At 39.6% G+C, this 27,254-nt stretch overlaps 1 protein-coding gene and 1 long non-coding RNA gene across 7 annotated transcripts; both read left to right on the top strand.

Annotated features, from left to right (window-relative positions):
* The first annotated feature begins 3,601 nt into the window (after positions 1-3,601).
* LOC108515771 (uncharacterized) lies at positions 3,602-9,414 on the top strand. Its single transcript, XR_001881616.1, has 3 exons — positions 3,602-3,825; positions 7,505-7,739; positions 8,282-9,414. It is a non-coding gene; the product is annotated as an uncharacterized LOC108515771 (long non-coding RNA).
* A 2,450-nt stretch (positions 9,415-11,864) lies between these two features.
* Positions 11,865-26,446, top strand: LOC108515770 (lysine-specific demethylase 6B-like). Of its 6 annotated transcripts, none has more exons than XM_017852917.1 (2): positions 11,865-12,649; positions 26,298-26,446. In XM_017852917.1, the coding sequence occupies exons 1-2, from the start codon at positions 12,148-12,150 to the stop codon at positions 26,315-26,317; spliced, it is 522 nt and encodes a 173-aa protein (XP_017708406.1). In that variant the 5' UTR covers positions 11,865-12,147; the 3' UTR covers positions 26,318-26,446. The 6 variants fall into 6 exon arrangements, with proteins under 6 accessions (XP_017708406.1, XP_017708404.1, XP_017708403.1 ...); XM_017852915.1 differs by having other exon boundaries at positions 11,865-12,762; positions 26,298-26,441; XM_017852914.1 differs by having other exon boundaries at positions 11,865-12,766; positions 26,298-26,441.
* Positions 26,447-27,254: the final 808 nt, after the last annotated feature.

Raw genomic sequence — 27,254 nt, 5'->3', positions numbered from 1 at the left:
CCTGTAATCCCAGCACTTTGGGAGACCGAGGCAGGTGGATCACAAGGTCAGGCGATCAAGACCATCCTGGCTAACATGGTAAAACCCCGTCTCTACTAAAAATACAAAGATTAGCTGGGTGTGGTGGCGGGCACCTGTAGACCCAGCTACTCAGGAGGCCAAGGCAGGAGAATGGCTTGAACCTGGGAGGCAGAGCTTGCAGTGAGCCGAGATAGTGCCACTGCACTCCAGCCTGGGCGAGAGAGTGAGACCCCGACTCAAAATAATAATAATAATAATAATAATAATAATAATAAAATAAAATTATAAAACAACAGATGGTAGCATGGATGTGGAGAAAAGGGAGCCCTTATATACCATTAGTGGGAGTGTAAATCAGCACAATGTCTATGGAAAATAGTATGGAGATTTCTCAAAGGACCTACCATTCAACTCAGCCATCCCACTACTGGGCATCTACCCGAAAGGAAAGAAATCATTATACCAAAAAGCCGCCTGCACTTGTAGGTTTACGATGGCACTATTCACAATTGCAAAGTCACGGAGTCAACCTAAATGTCCATCAATGGATGAATGGATTTTTTTTTTAATGTGGTATATATACACCATGGAATACTATGCAGCCACAAAAAAGAATGACATCATGTCCTTTGCAGCAACATGGATAGAGCTGGAGGCCATTATCCTAAGTGAAATAATTCAGAAACAGAAACTCAAATACTGTATGTTCTCACTTATACATGGGAACTACACCAAGGGTACACATGCACATACAGATGAAAATAATAGATACTGGGGACTCCATAAAGGAGGAGGTTGAGATGGGGGTGAGGGTTAAAAAAGATTTACCTATTAGGTACAATGTTCACTATTTGGGTAAAGGTATGCTAGAAGCCCAAACCTTACTGTTATGTAATATATCCATGTAACAAATCTGCACATGTACCCCTGAATCTAAAATAAGTAAATACACTTTTTAAAAGAGAAAAAACAACCCAATTCTCTGATATTAGCAAGTCCCAGGGAAGTGTAATCAAGAAGATCCTCTGTAAAAATTATGGCCATTAAGCTCCACTGGGTTTCCCTGTAATTGTTTGTATGTATGTATACATAACAATAATAATATGTAAGTAGTATATAATTTTTTTATAGTATGTTACAATATGTATATACTTCCCTCTGATGGACCCTAGATTCCTCAATATTTGCTACTTCTTTCAGGAAGGGGAAATAAAAGCAAACGAGTGTTGAAACGGTATGTTTTTCCACTTACATGGGAAAATGTTGAGTCCTTTTCAGTCTCATTTATATTGTCTTGGTATTTAAGTGGCTGAGGCTTTCTACTATTCTAAATACTATATTCTCTTTTCCTATGGCAGATAAAGAAGGAGGTAAGGAAAAAGAAAATAGTAAACATTGATATTCTGTTTTCTGATATTCACCTACTAGGTTCAGAAATCCTCCTTTGAAACTCTTGCCTCAAACTCCTAAATTAAAAAGGAAAAATGACTCATCCCACAATACTAGTGGTAAAATTAATTTAATTTGTATAATTTCTGCCTACATTTAGGAGCAAAAAAACCAGAGCACAAAGACAGTGGAAGGCAAGACAGCAACGTTTTTTGATATGTGTTATTAAGATTCAAAGTTGCAGGGCACGGTGGCTCACGCCTGTAATCCCAGCACTTTGGAAGGCTGAGGCGGGCAGATCACGAGGTCAGGAGATCGAGACCATTCTGGCTAACATGGTGAAACCCCATCTCTACTAAAAATGAAAAAAAAACATTAGCCGGGCGTGGTGGCATGTGCCTGTAGTCCCTACTCAGGAGGCTGAGGCAGGAGAATCACTTGAACTCAGGAGGCAGAGGCTGCACTGAGCTGAGATTGCACCATTGACTCCAGCCTGGGCGACACGGCAAGACTCTGTCTCAAAAAAAAAAAAAAAAAAAAAAAAAAATTAAAACCAAAAAATTTTCATCTGATGAAAGATTTATGATAAATGGTAATATCAAAGCTTTTTTTCCCCCAAGTTTGAAAACAAATTACACAGCTGCTGCTGTACGCCGTCTCCCAGACTCCGGAGTATTTTGAAGTCAAAACCTCTGTACTCACCCGTAGATAAGATTATCTAAATAAATGAAGAATGGGAGATCAGAGATGCAGTGAAGTAAGTGGTGACAGGGAATTAGCCTCCTTTTCCTCATCTTGGTATCAAGCAGTGGGTCTCTAACTTTCATTTAACTCCTTGATCCTCACAGAAGTAACTAATAACTGCATTTGTTGCTATTTCCAAGATAAAATTTAACCACATATGTCAAGTAATATGTGGTTGACCCTTGAACAACACGGATTTGAACTGCGTGAGTCCACTTACAAGTGGAGTTTTTGCAACCAAACACAGATCAAAATTACAATATTTGTGGGATGTGAAACCTGCCTATAAGGAGGATTGAATTTTTGTACACACGGGTTCTGCTGAGCCAGCTGCTGGACTTGAGGATGCTCGGATTTTGGTATCCATAGTGGGAGGATTTTGGTATCCATATTCGAGATCCTGGAACCGAGTACCCTGTGGATATCAAGGGGTAACTGTATTTAACCTTTCTTCATGACCTCGTGGAAAGAGTAAAAGAAGGAAAAAATGTGTATGAGGGAGTAGGGGGGAGGGGGAATGTTATGGAGAAAGGAACTATGTGAACTAAGTTCAAAAATAACTTTCTGTTCTTTCTGACTTTCCAGTGTTTTCTTTCCATTTATAAGAGCTCATTTGTGGAAACTAGATTAATCACAATAAGTAAACATTTCACTGTTGGCACATTCTATTACAAGACTTGTGGAAAGCATTTAGGATCAAATACTCAATACATATGAAGGGATTTGAAAGTTAAAATTGTTTTTAAGTTGTGACGTGTTAGAGGTAACAGTACAATCCCATTTTCCCAAATATATTTAAAATGTCTCTACAGTGTTACCCAAATGACACACCTTATATCACAGAAGGTAATTATTTAACAGATTAATAAGACAGTATAATCAGTATATGAGAAATCTACTTCTTGTCTCCTCTTGCCTTTCCAGTCTCTTGTTGGCTTAAGTTTTTACCAGAATGATTTGGAATATGAAGTGTGGAGGAGATAGAATGGGTGCGGTTTAGGAAAAGAATTTGATTCTGTGTATTCGACATTTTAAAGAAGGCTCTTAAAGCTCAACTTTTAATGCTTAAGAAATTAAATGACTTTTAAATGCACAATTCCCTATGAAATTAAATACATACTCATACTTGCCACAAAATATTGAAAAATAGACTGCCAAAATGTTCCAAAAATAAAGCTAGGCAAACTTATTCAAAAGCAAAATACACAAAACAGGGTAAGCAATCAGGATGTAAATATTCAACACAGCAAAGTATGCAATAAAATTATTTTACAAACTAAAATGTATCAGAGAGGATCCAAGAATAAGTTGATTTTAGAGTGGTCTGTGGAAAACTAAAGTAAACAAGAAAATATCTAGGGAAGTTTAAGAATGGGAGGAAATGAGTCATTGATAATATGCTTGCTCCAGAGGATAACCTTTGTACCAAACAGCAGAGAACTGACATCTAATCAGCAGAGGTTGGCCTTGGCAGTTTACGAAGGAATGTCTAGAAGAAGCACAGGGAAAGGCAGTCCAGTGATCCTTCCCTGAATTTTTTACTCTTCGATGTCAGCCTTTAATTGCCTTGAGATGGGGGAATTCAAATACTAAGGATCCATAAACTCCAAGGCTTTTGCATTTACTATATTTAACATCTGGGAATTTAGTAAACATCACTTCTGTGAAAAGGTAAGTAAAAAAAAAGATAATTTCTATTTTATGAAGTTTAACATATATGCAGCGCGTGTGTGTGTGCATATGTGTGTGTGGATAGAGTGTGATAAAATAAAGATGAAAACTCAAGGCCCAATGAAAGCTTTTAGAGAGATGCCTATATTTCCATGCCTTCATGACTGTAAATATATCCGCTATGACTTATACTAGAAATTTATCCTTTGCTTTTGATATCTCAGCTACTTGTATCCCTCAGGGCCACATTCTACTTCCACTAGTTTAATATGGGTTAGTAACCTGGCACTGTACCTTAAAAGCACTCAGAGTTTTAAATGTTCTACCACAAATGTTAAGGATTCCTTCCCTGAATCATAAATATGCTTTGCTTTCATTACAGTTATTCAATCTTTTCTAAGGCAGGTATCAATGATTTATATTAGTTAATGGTTTAAAAGGAACACAAAAATAAGATTGTGCAATATGGAATTAGGAATCTCTTACAACTATATCAGTTCAAGTCTGGCCCTTGTTGTGAGTCAACCACATTTTTAAACTACCTAATAGCCTATGGTCAAGTCATTTTTACATATTCTTAACAAAAGAGATATAGGTGACAAGTGCTGTAAAACTATTTTATTTTCTTTGAGACAGGGTCTTACTCTGTTGCCCTGGCTGGAGTGCAGTGGCACAATTTTGGCTCACTGCAACCTCTGCCTCCTGGGTTCAAGCGATTCTCCCACTTCAGCCTCCCAAGTAGCTGGGACTACAGGCACATAACACCACGCCCGGCTAATTTTTGTATTTTTTGTAGAGATTGGATTTCACCACGTTGGCCAGGCTGGTCTCGAACTCCTAACCTCAAGGGATCCACCTGCCTTGGCCTCCCAAAGTGTTGGGATTACAGGTGTGAGCCATCATGCCCGGCCTGCAAAACTTATTATAGTCCAGTGAGCTACAGTCAATACCCATTTCAAGTTTCCAGTAGCTGATTTCCAGTTATGAGGTGAAGCAATGGCAAGCCCACAGTGCTGATCTGCGTGACAGTTGGTAACTTCAATTCTAGTTTGATGTGATTGACATGATTGAGGAAAGGATATGACTGAGTCCAGAAAGGTTGAGAGTTGCCTACCGACATTGCTACCATTCACCCTTCCTTATTCTAGAGGCCTTGGCTAGTGTGTCATTAAAAAATGTATTTTGAAGGAATACTTCATGACAATGAAGTGCTCATATGTAGTGATTAGACAACAGTTTACAAAACAGTATGTTTAGTAATATTTGGTAAAAACAATACAGACAGACAGAAGACTGGAAAGTTATACCCCAAAATGTTACAATTATAGTAGATAGAGTAGGTTTTATTTCCTTCTTTATACTTTTTCACATTTTCAGTTTCCACAAATTTTATTCATAATGCACTACTTATTTATTTATTTATTTATTTTTACTTTAAGTTCTGGGATATATGTGCAGAACACGCAGGTTTGCTAAATAGGTATATGTGTGCCATGGTGGTTTGCTGCACCTACCAACCCGTCACCTGGGTTTTAAGCCCCACATGCATTAACTATTTGTCCTGATGCTCTCCCTCCTCTCAACCCCCCTTCCCACAGGTCCTGGTGTATGTTGTTCCCCTCCCTGTGTCCATGTGTTCTCATTGTTCAACTCCCACTTACGAGTGAGAACATAAGGTGTTTGGTTTTCTGTTCCTGTGTTAAGTTTTCTGAGGATGATGGCTTCCAGCTTCATCCATGTCCCTGCACAGGACATGATCTCATTCCTTTTTACAGCTGCATAGTATTCCATAATGCATATGTACCACATTTTCCATATCCAGTCTATCATTGATGAACACTTGGGTTGGTTCCATGTCTTTGCTATTGTGAATAGCACAATGCAATACTTTTATAAAGACGCACAAATCACTTGAAAAGAGTAAATACATTTCACCTCAAGGTATAAATATTAAAAATATTTTGAAAAAGTGAATTTGAGCAGGAAATTACCCTATTGTTATTAAAATGCTATGCCATGGATACAGTAATCCAAAGAAGGATGAATGAAACTAAATAGAGGATCCAGAAATATGGCCTAGCGCATAAAAGAAGTTAATTTATGATACATCAATCATCACAGAATCGTGGGAAAAAATGTTTGCTCAATAAAATGTAAATAGTAAATAGTAAAAAAAATTTGAGGAAATATAGATGAATATTGATTTGATCTTTGGTTTAAAAAAATCTTAGGCATATAAACAATAAAAAAATCCAGAGATTTGACTAAATAAAACTTTTAAATTTTGTAAATAATAAAACACATAAAATTAGAAGGCAAACTAAGAAAAAGTATTTGCAACAAATGTGAATAAATGTTGTGACAAATGATTAATTCAATTGTTAATTGGATTAAACAAGATAAATAATAAGACTACAATATTGCTACTCTGTGGACATCATGAAAGCACAGACATAATGTATTGTTCATTATTTAGACTGTTAGCATAATGATCAGAACATAATACAAGGAATTATTATGTATTGACGAATTGAGAAACGGTCAAACATGAAAATGTGACTAAAAAAATGCAGAAGGTGGTGGAGGAGAAGGGAAAATATTAATGGCCAAGAGACGTGGGAAAACATTCTTTCAGTAATGAAAATGCAATTGAAGGTATGATGAGAAGTCAGGAGAGGTTTTTTTGGCATCGTGTATGTGGTGACAGATGCAGTAATGAGATGGACCACATCCTTCACAGTGAGGAGTGTCTTAAATAGTGAGGAGTGTCTTGAATCATATTGTCAACTGAAATTCTAGGAATCTAACCTAAAGAGATATAACAGACACTTGATATTTAGGAAGGGTATATCTTCCAGACTCTTGGATTTTCCAAATGTCTGTTTTCACACTGTGTTCCAAGGAGCCCTGGGGTTCTGCAGAGGCATCCCAAAGTCAGCTTCAAAGATAGGAAGAAGGTTTCTCCAATGCTGCCTCAACCAGAGCAATTTGGCATTTATCTAATTTTTATGTTAGATTACATATAAGAACTTTTTTTCTTAAAGATTCCACTGAAAACATCAAAATGTGGACACCACTGTACGGTATATACAATTTCTTCAATAAAATGCAATGGAGCGTTACTTCTCAAAAACTACCGGAGAAGTGGAGAGTAGTCAGAGCGTTATAATCCCAAACACTGGCCTCACAGCATGAATTTAAATCCCTGTTTCAGGAAATGTGTAAATCACTCTATAATTACCTTGTAAATAGTCAAAGGCTCGGATATGAAATCTGAAAATATCCAGGGCCTGCTGCAATAAGGATAAAAGATTTGTGTTCCGTGATGATCAACTGTGTCCTTTGATATATTTAGTCTGTCATAACAGGAAAAATTTCCACTCAGATGTTTCAGCTGAAGAGATTTTACTGAGGGAACTATTTATAGAAGTTAGGGTTAGGGTTGGATGAAAGGAAACAACAAGAAACATGGAGGTACCCACGAGTTAGCACAGCTAGGCCTGAAGAAATAAGGGGAGGGAATCATGTCAGTAGAGCCCAGTGAAGGCTGGCACAGTGGAGCAGGGCTGCCTTGCAGGAGGAGCCTTCGAGGGACAAAGCCACCACCAGAACCCAGCCAGAAGCAGGAAAAGAGGTGGTGAGACATATCCTAACCTTTTTTCCTTTTCCATCCTCCAAGCTACTGATGGTGTTACCCATTCGTCAAAACCAACTGGCATGAGACCCCAGCTGGAATCGTTTATGAAAAATTCCACCTTCTGAGGCACAGAGTCTAGCAGAGAAGAGCAGAAGATGGCACTAGAAGACAACAAGTGGAGAATAACCAGCATACTTATAACAGTGAAATATAAGTGCCCCCTCATCTGTGGGGGATACGTTCCAAGACCCCTCATGGATATCTGAAACTGCCAATAGTACTGAACCCTATATATATGATGTTTTTTTCCTATACATACCTATCTATCATAAAGTTTAAGTTATTAATATAAATAAGGCACAGTGAGAGATTAACAACAATTACTGCTAATAAAATAGAATAGCCAGGCACAGTGGCTCATGCTTGTAATCCCAGCTCTTTGGAAAACCGAAGAGCTGGGAAAACTTGAGGCCAGGAGTTCCTGGGCAACAGAGTAAGACTCCATCTGTACAAAAAATTAAAAAATTAGCTGGGCGTGGTGATGAACACCTGCAGTCCCAGCTACTTGGGAGGTTGAGGCAGGAAGATCACTTGAGCCAAAGAGTCTGAGGTGTGGTGAGCTATGATTGCACCATTGCACTCCAGCCTGGGTGACAGAATGAAGCCCTGTCTCTAAAAATAAAACAGAAAAGTAAAATAAGATAGAACAGTTACACAAATATATTTTAATAAAAGTTATACACTGTGGTCATAACTTTTGCAGTTTGAGGTACAACAGCAAAACTAACATGAATTTCTTTTTCCTTCACAATTTCACAGGTAGAAGATTCATTCTTATCATAGATCTTAGCGACCTCAGCATAAGGATTTTTTTCTTTCCTTAATAATTCAAAAACTTTCGCCTTTTCACTTAAAAGAAGTACTTTATGACTATCTGGAATTTTTCATTTAACATTTTCAGATCTTGGTCGATCCTAACTGAAACTTCGGAAGCAAAACCACAGATAAGGGGAAACTACTGTACTGGGAACTCAGATGTTCGATAATAGAGGAAACCTTAACTAAATAATGATATTAACCATTCTGCAATTAAAGTGCTCAGAAGACCATTATGTAATTAGGGAGTACAGAAGAGAGAGCAACCAACTACTTGCACAGATTGTAATAAAAGATTTTCCCAAATTAACAAATGAGGTGCTTTGTTGTCCCCCAAGCAAAGTTTCTTATATTTTTGCTAATTATATAAACTATACATTTCATCATGGGAAACACATACATAAAACAAAAAACAAATATCTACAATTCCATCCCCTGCCCTAGACCACTATAAATATCTGTTTGTATCTTTCCAGATTTTTTTTCTATGCACTTATATACACATGATTATGTTGTTTTGGGGATCACACCGTATTATTCTGTAAACTGTATTTTCCACTTAATACATCATAAATACTATTTTATGCAGTAGATACCACTCTCCAACATTTTAAAATTTTAACACTTTTTAAAAACTTGCCTCCGTGTATCTAGTTGTAACTAATTTTTATTCTCAGACATTTAGTTTGGTTTCTCTTTTGGCCATTACCAAATGTACTGTGATGAGATTTTACATTTTAGGGGTGATATAGTTTGGATGTCCCATTCAAATTTCATGTTGAGATAGACTCCCCAGTTTTGGAGGTGGAGCCTGGTGGGAGGTGTTTGGACCATAGGGGCGGATCACTCATGAATGGCTTGGGCCATCTCCTTGGTGATAAGTGTGCTCTCACTCTGAGCTCACAGGGATCTCATTGTTTATGTGGCTCCTCCCCCCTCCCTCCAACTCCTTGTTCCTGCTCCCACCATGTGAGACACCTGCTCCCCATCACCTTCCAGCATGATTGGAAGCTTCCTGAGGCCTCCCCAGAAGCAGATGCCATTATGCTTCCTGTACAGCCTGCAGAACCATGAGCCAGTTAAACCTCTTTTCATTTAAATTAACCAGCCTCAGGTATTTTTTTATAGGAATGCAAGAACAGCCTAACAAGGGTGGGGGGAGGGAGGGCAGTTTTTAAACACACACACAGAAGAAAAGCAACAGAGACAGATGTGGCCTTCAAAGCACAAAGTATTTGCCATCCGACCTTTTATAGAAAATGTTTGTATTATAAATTTCCAGGAATGTAATTTTTGAGTCAAAGTGTGTGAACATTTTTGAGGCTTTCACTACATTCTGTCAAATTGCTCTCCAGAATTGTTGAGCCAATTTATACCCTTCTCAGTAATGTCTGAGTTTTTTCAGTTGCTACACATCCTACCCCAAGGGTCACTGGCTAAAATTACTAGCTCTGAGTATTATTTTATTCTCAATTTGATGGTGCGTTAGTGTTTTAAGTTTTCACTTCTCTTAAAAATGTTTGGCCATTTACATTTTTCTCTCCTGATAACGAATTTGCATTTTGCTCATTTTAAGAGGTTACTTTTCTTTCTAAGTCCTCTTTAATAAGAATGTTACGCTTATCTTTCATGTATATTGCAGATTTTTTATAATTTTACTTGTTTTAAATTTTATTCTATGGGTTTTTTTTTTGTTTTGTTTTTTAGATAAAAGAAGTTAAAAGTTTAACAGTCAGATCTGTCACTTTTCCTTTGTAATTTCAGCCTTTGTTTCAAGCTTAGTTTGAGATTAAAGCAATTCACGTGTATTTTCTCCTTGCCCTTTTAAGACTTAAAAACATTTAAATCTTTTAATCCTGTTCAAATTTAGGGTCTGGGAAACGTTTTAGAAGGATGAATAGGTAACATTACGTTAGTCTTGGAGTCAGATTGCTGGGTTCAAATTTAGCCTCACCACATACTACATATTTGTGCAAATCTCTTAAACTCTTTAAGTATTAGTTTTCTGGTTTATAAAATGGAGATAACATTTACCATAGGGTTGATGTAAGAATCAACAGTTATAAATCGCAGAAAGCACTTAGCACAGTATCATTAGCTATTATTATAGCAACAAGAGAATGCTCTCCCAGGCAAAAGCAGTAACATGTATAAAGGTGCAAATGTATGAAATCTGTTTGCATATTCAGGAAATTAGATGTGGTGTAGTAAAATGAGGTGTAATATTGAGGGGTGATTGGTCTTGAATGAGTTGCTTAGGAACTTGCTCTTGATATTATCAGAGATTGGGAGCCAATGAAAGCTTTTAGGCAAGCAAGAAACCCTCCAGATGTGTGGTAGCAAAGTGGAAAATGGACTAGATTCTGCCAGGTGCAGTGGCTTATGCCTGTAATGCTAGCACTTTGGAAGACTGAGGTGGGCGGATCCCCCGATGTCAGGAGTTTGAGAACAGCCTGGCCAACATGGTGAAACTTCATCTCTACTAAAAATACAAAATTAGCTGGGCATGGCATGTGCCTGTAATCCCAGTTACTAGGGAGGCTGAGGTGGGAGAATCTCTTGAACCAAGGAGGCAGAGGTTGCAGTGAGCCAAGATCATGCCAATGCACTCCAGCCTGGGCGACAGAGACTCTACCTCAAAAAAAGAAAAAGAAAAGAAAAGAAAATGTACTAGATTCATATCCCTTGCTCCACCCTGCCTTCCCCAAATTTAAATTCCTGCTTCCTAGAGGCAAATTCTTTCACCTTTTATGTCTCTGGTATTTATCTCCTTACTTTTAAGAATCATGATTAAATTGTTTCTTGATTTTGCCATCATAGATGTGATTATGAGGCTAATTAACAGTAACCCTAACCAGCTCTGAGAATGGACCTAAGAAATGAACGTGAGAAAGAAAGTAGAAGCAGCCCACTTGCTAGGGAGTGAAAGCCAGAGAAGGGTGGGAGGATGCGGGGAGAAACCGTGTGAAGTTGGAGACCCCAGGAGCAGGCTGGGAGCAGTACCATGAGTTCCATTCAAGAAGCCAAACGTTTTAAGCACCATTTCCTGGAGTTTGCCAAGTTGAGTACTGCCTCAGCCTCGTTTCTTGGTGGTTCCTCACTGCTGAAGAGGACCAAGTGTTGACAACTCAGTGAGGCAGTCTCAGCTAGTGTAGAAAAATGTAGCTAAAAAGTGCCAGATAGAGCTTTAAGCAGAGCTTCCCAAATGGATGCCATGAAACGAATGACAGGGATGCAGACACAGCATGGGTCTTCTCAGTCCTCCAGGTGCAAGGGCCCATTCGCCTTCTGCAGGAGCAGCCTCTTCTGTTTACCCCCATTTTGAGCCTTGTAATATCATCCTTTCCTACCTGTGCCAAGAAGTGAAAAGGTGTGCGAAGCGCCGCTTCAGAAGGCCCAGTGCATTCACAAACATCAGCTTCTGGGCGAGACTGTTTGGCCTCTTCTACTTAAAAGCTTTGTGTTGCCTTTTTAAGGTTTCTATTCCCCACCCCACCCCGCCCACCAACACCCATTCCTACCTCCATCTACGGTTCAAAACCCAAACCATCCTTAAGGCACACTGTATCACAGCATCAAAGGCTGGAGAGAGATGAGTTCCCCACCCTTGATGCGCTTCCTGTCCAGGTGACCCGAGGCCCACTGCTTAAGCGGTAAGGCCCAGAGACACTGCTGTGGCTTGAGGAACATCCAGTACACCTGGCATTTCCATTAGAACACTGGGACCCGGATACCACTGGCAGGAAGTCCATCTTCACAGCTGCCAACCCATCTGTCAAACCCGCAGTCCCCTTTGAGAGTACAGATGAATGGAGGAGGAAAATTTAAAAGTGAATTCGTGGGCGGCGACAAGGAAACAGCAGCCGTGGCCAAGCAGACCCCAGAGCCCTTCCCTTCTTGGCCCTCCCTCTGAATCATCGCGCTCCACTTGTGACGTCGCGGACGCCCGGCTCCGGCAGGCGTGGGGGGCCCGCGCGTCCCGGGAGCCCCGAGGCGGCAGCGCGCGATTCCATGCCGCGGTGCCGCGGGAAAGCCGGGGGCGGAGGCCTGGCTCAGGCAGAGCTCGGATCCGGTGCCGAGCCGAGCGGGACCGCGCGTCGTCCGCGCTTCGCCTTCGCTCGCTTGACCTCCGCCGTCCTCTCCAGCCCTCGTCCTCTGGCCGCGCGTGCGGCCGCACGCCCAGCGCCTCTAGCTTAACCCCGCGCCCGGGCCGCGCCTCCTCCTCCCACTCCTCCTGCTCTCCTCCCCCGCCGCTTCCGTTTCTCGAGGGAAAGGCTGCTGCCTCCTGCTCTGTCCGCATCCCCTGCTTAGGTAATACGTTTTCCTCCTTACGCCACCCGCCACCGGGTCGCCGCGCCGCTGCCCCTCCTTCTCGGATCTGGGCCCCGGGCTGGTGAGCGGCGCGCGCCGTCGCCTCTCCGCGGGTAGGTGAGTCGATGGCGCCGGGAGGGCTCCTCGCCTCTGCGCGCCGGCCTGCGAGGTCCCTGCCCCGGCAGCGAGGCCGCCCCGGACCCGGCCCGGCCAGAGAGGAGCTCGCGAGTCCCGCGGCGCCCTTGGCCCTGCCGGAGCGGCCCCGAAGGGGATGGGGGGCGGGAAGAAAGGGTGGCAAACAACGATTTAAAAAAATCTAATCATTAGCATTTGTAGGACGAAGCAGCTGATCTGACAGTTGTCCAGAGCAGTGGCCCAGCTGCAACAGGTAGATGGCGCAGCTGTCAGTGGCCTCTTGGTCTCACCCTTGGCTTTGAGAGATGCTTCTGAGTGTCCCTAGCTGCCGGCTACCTCCAGTGACCTACTTGATGAGTGTAAAATAAACATGATGGGACTATATTTAGAAAAATATTTACTTCCTTGCTGTTAATTCTCTCTGCATTTTGAAAGGTGGTTTTGTGAGGCGTGCATAATTAGTTGGTGTGTCCAGAGTGGTAGCTGGAAAAAAATATTTAACCTGGGTTTGGCCCTATCATGTAGACGGTTAGGCGCATGTGTGAAAGGAAATGCTTACTTTAGTGCATCTATGAAAAACACTTATAAGAAACCACGGCGTGTTTTTTGGAGATTTCTCGTTTTAAAGCTATTTTTAAAGTGTTGAATAAGCAGAAGTTTGCCCACTGTATGATGGTGTTCACTTCAAAAGAACAGTGGGTTCAAAGCATGGACAGGCCACTTAAGTGGATCCCATCTGTTGAGTAAAAGATTTTTTAGCCCTTTTACTCTGATTCCTAGCTTTGAAACCAGAAAAGTTGATAAGGATCAGCCTTGCTCAACTTGATAATAGTATAAGGATGAAAGTAATCCACTGAACTACTCTTGACTGGTGTATTAGCTAAGTGATCTCATTCTTACCTTTTTCTTTATTTTGAGACGGAGTCTCGCTCTGTCGCCCAGGCTGGGGTGCAGTGGCGCGATCTTGGCTCACTGCAAACTCTGCCTCCCAGGTTCACGCCATTCTCCTGCCTCAGCCTCTGAGTAGCTGGGACTACAGGCGTCTACCACCACGCCCGGCTGATTTTTTTTTTTTTTTTTTTTTTTTGTATTTTTATTAAAGACGAAGTTTCACCGTGTTAGCCAGGATGGTCTCGATTTCCTGATCTCGTGATCCGCCCGCCTCGGCCTTCCAACGTGCTGGGATTACAGGGGTGAACCACCGTGCCCGGCTCATTCTTACCTTTTAAAGTAGAGAACATAAGGGCAAAAATACAGGCAATGGAATAATTCATTTTTTCAATACAGATATTTGTTTCCATTCTTAGGTAGAGCCTACTTTATTTTAAGTTTTATGGATTTTATACTACTTTTGAAGTTAGCTCTTAGTCATGAAGAGAATTATGTCAAATACATAGAGTTACACTGTACTTTTTGTGTAGAATAAGCTACCACTTTTCAAGCTTTTGAACTAAACCACCACTTGCTTGGAAATTGCAGCTTTCACTAATGCCCTTTAAAATGATATACTTTATTATAGATTTAAATTATAGCTTTACTTGTTATAGTCCTGAAAAAAATGAAAAGATAATTTCTTGTTTGACTTAGAAGGCCTGTGAGACAAAAGTTATAAAGGTTATTATATATTTATTTTACTTTTTAATTCTGTCTCTAATAACAATTAGAAAATGTCTCATTCTATTTCATGTTATACAGAAATTGCTTAAAAGATAATTATGTTATATAAAGTGGTCAGTGAAAACAAATGTCATCTTCATTTTTTAAAGGTGAGGATGGTATATATAAGCACTTTTTCCAGATGTGAGTCCTTATGAATGTTCTTGTTAAGATACTTTGAATCTTGTAATGAAGTTAATACAACTATGTTAATGTGTTTGTTTGGCTGAGAGCTTAGACATAAAGGCTCTGGCTGGCATGGTGGCTCACGCCTGTTATCCCTGCACTTTGGGAGGCCAAGGAGGGCGGATCACTTGAGGTTAGGAGTTCGAGACCAGCCAGGCTGACATGGTGAAGCCCCGTCTCTAGTAAAAATACAAAAATTAGCCAGGCGTGATAGCAAGCACCTGTAGTCCCAGCTACTTAGGAGGCTGAGGCAGGAGGATCCCTGGAACCCAGGAATCAGAGGTTGCAGTGAGCCCAAATCGTGCCACTGCACTCCAGCCTGGGCGACAAAGTGAGACTTCATCTCAAAAAATAAAAATTAAGTTGAAATTTAAAAAATAAAAGTTCTGTTTCCCATCTCCTGTGATTGATGTTGTATACTGTTTCTCAAACTTGTCTGATTGTAAAATTCCTCAGGGTAGTAGGCAAGTGGGGGAGTGGGTAGAGTATAAAAGCGGTTCAAAAGATTCCCAGATTGCAACTTGAGACTTCCTGGATTAGAATTTCTAAGAGAAAGGAGATATTTCAAATAGACAAAAATGATAAAATTTTAAAATAGTCAACAACAACAAAAAAAGGTGAGTTTGGGAAATGCAGGTGGGAAATGACTATTGTTGGAATGAATAGTTGCTATAACTTATTAGGACTCCTGTACATAAAATGTTCAAATATGGAAACTATGATTTTATTAATATGATGATGCCACTCATTTAGGAAATCTGAAACTTTTATATTTTTTTCTGGTCAACTTTCTGCTGATCAAATTTAGCAAACATATTTTTGTCTTTTTTATGTGGTATGTAATGTTAATTCAAGTTCTGGAATGTGATAAGAGCATTTTATTAATGGATGACTAATGCAGATTACTGTAGCTAGTATCCACAGCAAAATATTGTACCTAATAATTTCTCTTTCTTTTTTTCTTTTTTTCTTGAGAAAAGGTCACACTCTGTCATCCAGGCTGGAGTACAGTGGTGTGATCATGGCTCATGCAGCCTTCACCTCTCAGGCTCAAGCAATCCTCCCACTCCAGCCTCCCGAGTATCTGGGACTACAGGCACGTGCCACCATCCCAGCTAATTTTTAAAATTTTGTAAAACTGAGGTCCCACTATGTTGCCCAGGCTGGTCTCAAACTCCTGGGGGCTTGTGACATCCTTCTGCCTCAGCCTCCCAAAGTGCTGGGATTACAGGTGTGAGCTGCTGCACCCAGCCTAATTTCTTTCATATTATAGATATATTTGTTACCTTTTCCATGTACCTGATTAAACACAGGTAAGGCAGGCATGCAAATTTGAATACCTTATTTGTAGCTTTCTTTCTTTTCTTTTTTTTTTTTTAGACGGAGCCTCACTCTGTTGCCCAGGCTAGAGTGCAGTGGTTCGATCTCAGCTCACTGCAACCTCTGCCTCCCGGGTTCAAGCGATTCTCCTGCCTCAGCCTCCCAAGTAGCTGGGACTACAGAAGCCACTACCACGCCAGGCTAATTTTTTGTATTTTAGTAGAGATGGGGTTTCTCCGGGTTAGCCAGGATGGTCTCGATCTCCTGACCTCTTGATCCACCCACCTTGGCCTCCCAAAGTGCTAGGATTACAGGCATGAGCCACCACACCTGGCTCCTTATTTGTAGCTTTTTTAAAAATGAGTCCCAACCCCATTCAAAAAAGAAAAAAAAATTTACTTGGCCATAAAACTTGGTCAATTTTATATAAAAAATTAATGAAATGGAATATTAAATACCTATAAAATAATTTGACAAGATGAGTTACCACAATGGAAAATGTCAGAATTTATTTTCCTTTTCTTTCTTCCTCTTTACATTCCTTTTTTTTTCTCCTTTTTTTGGGGGGATGGAGAGTGTGTGTTATTTGCTCATTTGTTTTTATTTTTAACCAACTAAATATTTAAAATATACTAAATTAATTATCCATGTTTAAATTAATTTAAGTATTTGCCAACTTTACCAATAGATGTTTAAACTTGCCCTTTTCCTCTAAAGTGACAATGGTAGGCTTTGCTCAATGCAAATGAAAGTGATAATTCATATCAAAGGGGTTAAATTCAAGTGACCAAAGAAAATTGTTCTTTTAATATTGCTTAAGGAAAGCATAATAAGTTGATGCCATCATTTTTCATTATCAGCAACTTTTAAAATGAGGATGGAGACCGGGTGCAGTGGCTCACGCCTGTAATCCCAGCACTTTGGGAGGCCGAGGCGGGTGGATCACCTGAGGTCAGGAGTTCGAGACCAGCCTGGCCAACATGGTGAAACCTGGTCTCTACTAAAAATACAAAAATTAGCCAGGCATAGTAGCGCGTGCCTGTAATCCCAGCTAGTAGGGGGGCTAAGGCAGGAGAATCGCTGAACCTGGGAGGCGCAGGTTGCAGTGAGTCAAGATCATGCCACTGCACTCCAGCCTGGGCAACAGAGTGAGACTCCATCTCAAAAACAAAACAAAACAAAATGCTGGTGTGGTTGCTGTATGAAATCAAAGACAAATAGCCTAGTGCCCTTCTTTAAACCTAATTTTCCTACCACTACCCCAACTTGTTTTTTAAAAATATAAGTCAACAAATATTTATTATGCCCTTGTTATGTAGATGATAAACATTAAAAGCTTTTGAAATGTGCATTTCTTTGAACCTATAATTTTTCTTTAAAAAAATTGTGGTAAAAGATATCTAATATCAAATTTACCATTTTAACCATTTTCAAATTACAACTCAGTGGCATTAAGTACATTCACATTGTTATGCAACTATCAGCACTGTTCACATCCAGAACTTTTTCATCATCCCAAACAAAAACTCTATACCCATTAAACAATGACTCTACCCTCTCTTCCCAGTCCTGGTAACCACCATCCTACTTTCTGTCTCTACGAATTTGACATTCTGAGTACTTCATATAAGTGGAATCATAGAGTATTTGTCCTTTTCAGTCTGGCTTATTCACGTACCATAATGTCTTCAAAGTTCATCCATGTTGTAGCATGTATCAGAATTTCCTTTCTTTTTATGGCTGAATAATATTCCCCAATCTCGTTTATATGGAAAGTAGATATAAAAAACAGAGAAGTTTTGAACAGGAACAGACCATAGAAATCATCCAATCCAACCTCTCTGCCCCCACTTTTCTTTTCCTTTTTTATGTTTACAAAATGGGGAAAACAAGTCCTTCAGAGCTTATATCATGTGGCTGAATTTATATACCTGATTGGCAAAACAGAGCCTAAGAACCAGCTCTCCTTTGTCTTAAGCAAGGCTCTTTCTACCGCATACCCTGCAGGCCCATCCAGGCCCATCCAGACAATAAATAGTGTTAAAGGAGCTGGTGCCTCCAATTAGTATGGCATGAGTTCTAAAGGAAAGATAAATTGAATTGGGAATCTTCTTTAATTAATGAAAAATGTTACATTCAAAATAGATTGAAGATTAAGGCTAGCTGTGGTGGTTCACACCTATAATCCCAGCACCTTGGGAGGCCGAGGTGGACAGATCACCTGAGGTCAGGAGTTCGAGACCAGCCTTGCTAACATGGTGAAACCCATCTCTACTAAAAATACAAAAATTAGCCAGGTGTGGTGGCATGCACCTGCAGTCCCAGCTACTTGGGAGGTTGAGGCAGGAGAATCACTTGAGCCTGGGAGGCAGAGGTTGCAGTGAGCCGAGATTGTACCATTGCACTCTAGCCTGGGTGATGGAAGTGAAACCCTGTCTGAAAAATAAAAATAAATTAATAAGATTCTAGATTCTGATTAGCAATGATCAAAACTATAAATAATATTCCATTGGAAAATATTCTCGCTACAAACCATACATCTGATCTTTTTTTCTGCCTTGAATTAATGCATCAAATTTGTATTTTTAAAAAATGTATTCTTTCAGGCCAGGCACAGGTGGTCAGCTGTAATCACAGCCTTGGGGGTCGAGGCAGGTGGATTCACGGAGTCAGGGATCGAGCCATCCTGGCTTGCCATGGTGAAACCTGTCTCTATAAAAATACAAAAAAATAGGCTGGGCATGTGGCAGGTGCTGTAGTCCCGCTTCTTGGGAGCTGAGGCAGGGAATGGTGGAACAAGGGAACCAGACCAGAGCTTGCAATGAGCCAAGATTGCGCCACAGCACTCCAGCCTGGGGACAGAGCAAGACCCCGTCTCAAAAAAAAAAAAAAAATTATTCTTTCTGATAGTTAAGATAGTTACACTGAATCTGCTTCTATTTATATACTATCTGATTTCAGGTTTCATTTGTGACACCAGGGTTCTAGAAACATCTATTAGCATACAAAAGCTTAAGCATGTACTGTAGTTGGAACACAGCAGATAGAAAAATATCTAACTGAACAAAATTTCTCCTTGGTGAAAATACTTCCAACTATGGAAAAGGGAGTCTAAAAAATAAGGTCACTATCAAACTTTTTCTTTTTTTGAGACAGAGTTCACTTTGTCACCCAGGCTGGAGTGCAGTGGTGTGATCTTGGTTCACTGCAACCTCCGCCTCCCAGGCTCACACGATTCTCCTGCCTCAGCCTCCTGAGTAGTTGGGATTATAGGCGTGCACCACCATGCCTGGCTAGTTTTTCTATTTTTAGCAGAGATGGGATTTTGCCATGTTGGCCAGGCTGGCCTTGAACTCCTGACCTCAGGTGATCCACCCGCCTCAGCCTCCCAAAGTGCTGGGATTACAGGCATGAGCCACTATGCCTGGACAAATTTTAAAATATTTCTAAATGGAATACTTTTTCACAATTTTCAGATGAGTTCTGAGAAGTATCCGAAATTCATCCTTTATACAACTGTTATGTTACTATAGAATACTTATTATGTAGATCAACTATTTTTTTCCAAGCATTTAATTTACTTTACCAAAAGGCAATATAAGTTGACTCTTAGTGGAACAAGGCTCCCTGTTCTGTTCTTAAGTAACCAATGAGGGTAGAGCTGACTGTTGCACCTGCTCTTTCCTTAAATTGTTTGATAAAAATCAGCTGACATTCCCCTTTCTAAAAGTCTTTATTTTTAATGTGTCTTAATTAATTCTTAATCTTAACTGATTTGGAAAACACGGCTTTAGCACAGGCTTCCATATACAAGCTATTAGAACAACATTTGAGAACAAGGGACATCTTTGTAGTCTATTGCTTTAAGCAGCTTCAGTGAGCAAAAATGTAGGCTAATGTGGTCCATTGGTAGCCTCACAATAGAGCAAGCGTAGACTGACCAGCTTAGAGTGATGTGTATGTCATCATCATTTGAGGTGGAATTGAAGTTTGAAGGTTAGGGAGGAAAGAGAGAGAAATGTTAGGGTTAAATAAAAGATTCACATATTCCATATTTAATATCTTTTCTTACAAAAGCAAATTAAACTTACTATTTTGAGTGATTTAATTAAATTAATCTTGTTAAAGATAGGTCACCTCTACATGAAAGGGCGTAATTTTAGATTCTGATTTGGTGCTCCAAAAATGTAGTTCAGTTGCTAGTTACTCAAATACAGCCTTGGTTTGTTCTTGTAAATGAATATGGAATATATGTAGACTTTTACACAAATATGGGCCTGTGTGCCTAATGCTGATAAAATACAAGTACAATAAACAGTGTGACAAGGATGAATTCTGTATTTACAAGGTTAAGGGAAAATTCAGCAGCCAACATTTATTGAACACCTCTCAGTTATGCACTATGAGTCCCAAGACACCACATGCATTTAAATCTCTTGTCAGACAGAGCATAGACAAGTAAACCAATGAATTGAGTGCTAGAAAGCTGGGATATAGATTTGGCCCATCTCCATTCCCCCATGGCCTAGGTGCCTAAGATGGAAGAGGAGTCAGAATGTCTCCTGAAGGAGCCAACAGTTGAAATGATTCTCCTCCTTTTACACATACATTTTTTAAAAACAAACCTTTTTATTGAATTAGAAATATACACATAAACATTAGGAATCTTAGCAGATAGCCTAATGAATTAACACAAAGTCAACCCACCCATGTAACCATCACTCATATCCAGAACATTACCAGTGCCGCCATCAGTAACCCCGCCTTCTTCTCCAAGATCACCACCATTGTGACTGCCAACACTATAGGTTCATTTTGCCTGTTTTTGAACTTTAAATAAATTAAATGGCACAACCATATATCTTTTGTGCCTGACTTCTTTCACTTGACAGCATGTTTTTGTGAGATGCGTCCATGTTGCCTATTGTCACAGTTCATTCATTTTCACTGCTGTATAGCATTTCACTACATGAATATGCTGCAGTTTATTCCATTTTACTATTGATGGTTCTTTGGGTTATTACCGATGTTAGATTATTACAAATAATGCTGCTCACAAGTACGTGTCTTTTAATCCATACCTGCATGAATTTTGTTGGGTAAATATCTAGAAGGGAAATTAAATTGCTGGATCATGCATTATACTTATAGTCAACAAATTACAAATAGTTTTCCAAAATGATTATACCAATTTCATTCATGCCCGCAGTTCATAAGAGTTTCTGTTGCTCCATACCCTTAGCAAAACTTGAAATTTTCAGTCTTTTTTATTTTAGCTATTCCATTGGATACATAGTGGCACCCTGTTGAGATTTTAAGTTGCATCTTCCTGATGACTAATATGGTAGACTGTGTTTCTGTATGTTTACTGGCCATTTGGATGTCCTCTTTTATGAAGTGCCTATTCAAGCTTCTTGCCCTTGAACTGATTCTGAGAAGGTGAGTGAGCATTAGGTAGAGAAAGCAGGAAGAAGAGCAGGCCAACCAGAGGGAGCAGCATGTGCAAATTTACAATCTTCCCAGAGCAGGAGAGCAAATGGATAGTGCAAAATCAGCTACTAAAAGGCTAAACTTAATCAGAGCCCATGAGGTAATGATAGCAACATCACCCAGATCAACATGAAATAAGACCCAGAAAGTACAGGTAGTCTCAAACTGTAATATTTATTGGATCCTGAGAAATGTTTGACAGTGAAATATCTGAAAGTTGAACAAAGCTTATACACTGGGAAAACAATTTAGTTTCCAATGAGCTAAAAGGCAGTATTGCAAATTTCTAGTAAGGCTTGTAGTTTGTAGTACAGTTTCCCTCTGGCCTCACAGGAATCTCAGGGGAGGCTACCATTAGCAAGTGGCACAACACAGCGAGCCCCACTCCATATTTAGTGTGGGCCCACTTCCATTCCCCTGTCCCTTCTGCACAAACAGCCTCCAATCTTTAAAACTACTCCCCAAGGCAGCCCTTAAGTATGGAGCAAAGGAGAGGTGGGATGAAGTCTATGTTTCCCCTACAACAGCAGTGTGATCTGTATAGAACTTTGGCCATTGCCATCATGTGGCCACCTACACAGACTTCTGGACAGCTGTACCCCCTTGGAAAAGGTCATGAGAAACACCTTCTTGTAAAACACCCAGATATTTCATGGAAGCTTGGCCCTTTCCCCTAGCAGCAATAGCTGTCAGGCAGGGCCACCACACAATAGCTTCAAATTGCCATTCCTCAGAAGATGAGTGAGAGGCAGAATTCAGGATGTGAACCGTGGGGGTGGGGTGGAGTCAATATGCAATGGGCAAAAACGTGGACTCTGTAAAGTGTTGAATTATCTGCCGGAAGAGGGAAATGTCAACAGAAGTGCTTTGACTCCCTTGCCTATTGATTAGAGAGCAGTTCTGTTTTGTGGCAGGCCCTTATCTATGTCGTCACCCTTCTGTCACTGTGGACAACAGAAGGGCACAGCCAGCTTCTGCTACAACCAGGCTTTTCACATGAGAAGGAGCACTCCGGGCCCCATAATCCTCACAAAATATCTCCCTTGACAGAAAAACGGCTCTCCCAAGCCAGGCACAGATTGTCTACCATGAAGCCAGAGTAGTCTCAGCCTCTAGGAGCCTGAGTTTCCACCCAGATGCCCAGAAACTGAAGCAATCAGATCTGACCGACATAAAGGAACTTTATTTGGGTTACTCAGAGAATTACAAGTAGTTCCCAGGCTTTGGATTTAATGGAGTAGTAAGTTTCAAGAAAAGGTTTCAGTGACCCACATAAACTTGCCAACCTCTTACTTTCTCAAGTTAAGACATGTGATTGTGGTTTCTGTGAGGTTGTATTTCATAGTCATAGCTATCATTTATTATCTGCCATGTGTAAAGCTCTGTGCTCTGTGATATTTTTCCAGAAATATCTCATTTGATCTTCACAACATCACTGCACGGTAACTATTAATCTTTATATTAAAGATGAAGAGAGTGTCTCAGAGAGGGTAAGAAAATACCTGATGCCACACAGCTAGTTAGTGGCAGAGTTAGATTTTGAACCCAGGTGTTTCTGATTCCAAAGCCTGTGTGTTTTCCACTATATAGTTTATCCCATCTGAAATATGTCTAAATTATTCAGATAGGATTTTTAAACCTCTGATGTTCTGATAATGGCTAGAAATTCGAGATTTATCTTTGTAGAGAGGTTTGGGTTTCCAAGAAAAGTCTTAACAACCCTTTTTCCTTCTGACATACTTCAATTCCTTCAGTAGTTCTCCAACTGGACTAGACAATCCTACAAAAGCAAAAGAGACCCTAATTCTGTCTGACATTGTGACACAATTTTATGTTAAACATATAGATATAAACATTTGGTTTGAGATGGGAGTAATGAAACTTCTTTAAGCCTATTTTGCTGAAATGTGACTTGAAATGGATTGTTACAAAACAAGGCTTATGAGAGATTCAGTGCTCACTGCAATATTAATTACTTGGCCGTTAAAGTGAGTAGCTCTTAGTGGGAACGACTGCCTCACAGATGTTTCTTATTGACCACATAAATGGGGAAGAAAACACTATCCCATTTTCACTTTTGGCCAGAAAACAAAAGACATAGGAATAGATTGTGTCAGCTAATAGATTGGGTTGCTAAGGTAACCAAGGCCTCTCTTTCAGGAGAGGTGTTAGGGGCTAAATTATGTTCCTTCAAAATTCACGTGTTGAAGCCCTAACCCCTAGTACCTCAAAATGGGACTGTACTTGCAGATAGGACTTTTAAAGTTTATGTGAGGTCATACAGGCGGATCCTAATCCAGTCTGACTGGCATCTTTGTAAGAAAAGGGAGACATGCCAGAGATTAACACCTACAGTGGAAAGGCCAGGTGAGGCCACAGTGAGAGGGGCCATCTGCGAGCCAAGGAGCAAAGCCTCAGGAGAAACCATTCCTGCTGACACCTTGCTCTTGGACTTCCAGCCCCTAGAACTGTGAGAAAGTATGATTTTATTGTTAAGCTACCCAGTCTTAACAAACTAACACCAGAAGAATTAGATATCGGGCATCTCCCCTGCCATCAATGCCATGACAGTTAAGGGAGACATGAGTGGAATGTAATAGATGAGCTTTTACTACCCAGAAGGGTCCTTAACAGAGGCTGAAGATCAGCTGGAGAAGAGGTTTTTCTGGGAGTAAAAGGGAAGTCAAATAGTGACATATAATGATCAAACCTAGTGACAGATATCAACTAGGGGTGTGTGTGTGTGTATTTTTTTTTTTTTTTTTGCTATATAATGTACCTTATAATACTAATGTATTTATGATTATTATCCAACAATTACTGATTTTCCCTTATTTTAATAGCTAACAATTGATGAAAAGATTTCATTGGCTAGATACTGGTCAACAGTGTGGGCTTCTGCCAGCTTGCCTAGGTTTGAATCTTGTCCCACAACTTCCTAGCTCTGTGATTTTCAGGAAACAATCTCCTTGTGCCTCAGTTTCTTCATCTGTAAAATGGCGATAATAGTACCTACTTCCTAAGGTTATATAAGAATTAAATGAGTTAATACATGTAAGGTGCCTAGAAGGATGCCTGGCATATAGTAAGCACCTAGTAAATGTTAGCTATTTCAATTTTAACCTATCTTTGCACAAGAATAACAAATAGCAAAACCATTGTACCTATACTGTTTCACCAAGATACCTGCCAGCAGGTGCCAGCTGCCACCAAAATTGCCAGTGTAGAGGTAAAGAAAAATAAGCAACCTGGAGAACTGGAGCTATTAAATCTCAGTGTTTAGAGTTATATAGGATGCTGACAAAAATACAGATTCCTAGGCCTTGTCTCCAGAGATTCTGATTCACTAAGCTGGGGTAGAGTCCAGCAATCTGTTTTTTTAGAAGGCCATCTTGGGTATTTCTGATACAAGTAATTCTCAGAACATCCATTGAGAAATACTAATCAAAAGGAATTCTTCTATAGTCAAGGCTATTAAATTATGGTAAATGCCATAACTTACTAATCATGTCTATAATAATTTTTATTTAAAGTATAATGTTGAAATAAAACGGTCTTAGGTGAATAATGAGTATGTAAACTTACTTTTAAAAAAATCATCTACTTCATCACTCAGGTATCAAGCCTAGTACCCATTAGTGATGAAATAATCTGTACAACAAACCCCGTGACATGGGTTTAGCTATATGACAAACCTGCACATGTACCCCTGAACTTAGAATAAAAGTTGAAAAAATAAATAAAAAATTTTAAAAATCATCTGAAAGATAATTTCCACGAGTTTTAATAAAATGTATTGATAAAATGGAAGAAGAAATTCTGCATTAGATGTAGCCTTCAGTTTCTCCATAGACAAACTATTTCAAGTTGAGCCATTCAAGCTGAGGATGAATTGTGCAATGCTCCCCTCAGGCTTGTGGCCTGCCTGTGTGAACTGAGTTGAGGATATATGGAAAGCCAGGGCCTTGGAGAAAGGCCCTGAACAAATGCTGGGTTCATTAGCTTAGCTGGAGAAAGTGGTTTCAATCTGAAACTGGGCAGTTCAACCTGGAACTTGACAAAATATGACAGTGTTGCCTAGGGCCAAAATGAAGAGTGAACTCTGGGATAACCTTGGAACTGAAAAACCTGATTATTGTGTTATGAGGAATTCCTAAAATCTGTAGACCTGTTCATTACAGGGCTGCAGTGAATAGCCAGTAGTTCTTTCCCATTGGTCAAGTTGCTGTGCTGGCTAAGCAGCAGCTGCTCAGGTCAGGTGAGAGTGGTCATTATTGAGGAAATAAAGGTTGGGCCCAAAGAGGGCAAACTCCAGATTACTGCAGCACTTGTGCTGAAACTCACCAGGGTTAAATTGACAAGCTTTCTGCGTGAGAGAAGGGAGTGGTGGTGATTTCTGGAGCTTGTAGGCAGGGTGAGTAGCTTGCCTGAGTGTTCTTAGGATGTTATAAGGAGTGTTTCTTGATTATTCAACAGTGTAGTTAATACAGTTTCTTTTAAGAAAAAAAAATTGATTTTAACACTTGAATAAAATCAACACTGCTGATATTTTGTATCTTGAAAGCTTTCAAACTGGACTCCTTGAGATCTTCATGCTGCTGATAAAAAGCTGTATTGATACTGTTGATTCATTGATTCTTCTGCCTTGTAACCACAGAACATTTACTAAGAAATAAAAATTAAGGTTACTGAATGTATGCTTTTGTGGCCATGTATTATACTGAGATATGTATGTATATTTGTGATTGTATATTATATGTAACTTATAATTTGTGGCATATATATGTCATATATACCATCAATTATTTCTAAGGCAACGTGCCTCAGCTTTATTAATGCAGCTGTTTTTCCTAATGTTTAGATTCAAGTCAACTAAAGTAAATCTTCCTACAAAGCATTCATTCCTGAAATAAAAGGCATTTAAGTGGGTAGGTGCTTTTGTTTGAGTTTTCACTAGATCCTTTCTATCACCTGAAAGCTTTTTGCATTATTACCACAGTCTCGTTTTATTTAGACATTTGCCTCAAGGAGCTGAGACATTCTTATACCTTCATACTTAATTGCCCCAAAACACTTAAAAAATGTAATTTATTGTTATAAAAGCACTGTGTATTTACTGTAGAGTATTTGAAAATTATAGAAAAGCATAATTTAAAAATCATCCATAATTCCATTACTCAGTCATAACTACCATTAAAACATCACCTACTAATCTTTCTATCAAGCTCTTTCTCTCTGTGTATGTGTATAAATACAAATGGATAACATACTCTCAAATTATATATGGTCATAGGTAGTTTTTCCACTTAACATTAGTGCATTGGCATATTTCCACATTATTAAATATTCTTCAAAAACATGATTTTACCGACTGTATATTATTTTGTTTTACCAATATTTAAGATTATTTTCAACTTGTTATAATATTAATCCTCCTTGTGCAGAAATATTTTAACTCAACCCGGATTGCCTTAACACAAATTGAGGAAAAACTGGAGTTACTGACTAAAGGCAGTGACATCTATAGGGATCTTGACACATTTTTGTCAGATTGCCCTCTGGAAACCTAACTTGTTTGCATGTCTATTAGCAGAGCATCAGCACCTGTTTCACCACATCACCAAGAGGGAATGTAAACTTTAAAACATATGCAATAGTGAAAGAGGATATCTCATTGCTTTTGTGCCCTTTTCTTTTTATTACTACTGAGACTGGACATATTTTCTCATAGTGGTTGACCTATAATCTTAAGGAGAGAACATATTTTTTAGCAAAATTGTTTAAGACTATTACAAATTACATCTTACTCTCCCACTGC

This window comes from Rhinopithecus bieti, unplaced genomic scaffold (assembly GCF_001698545.2).
Source record: "Rhinopithecus bieti isolate Rb0 unplaced genomic scaffold, ASM169854v2 scaffold_35609, whole genome shotgun sequence".
Taxonomy (NCBI): domain Eukaryota; kingdom Metazoa; phylum Chordata; class Mammalia; order Primates; family Cercopithecidae; genus Rhinopithecus; species Rhinopithecus bieti.
The sequence above is the reverse complement of the archived record's forward strand: the minus strand, read 5'-3'. Positions and strand labels throughout refer to the sequence as shown.

What these genes read in the sequence shown, in the direction of transcription:
- LOC108515770 (XM_017852915.1), top strand. Translation starts at nt 12,148, where the DNA reads ATGGAGGAGGAAAATTTAAAAGTGAATTCGTGGGCGGCGACAAGGAAA.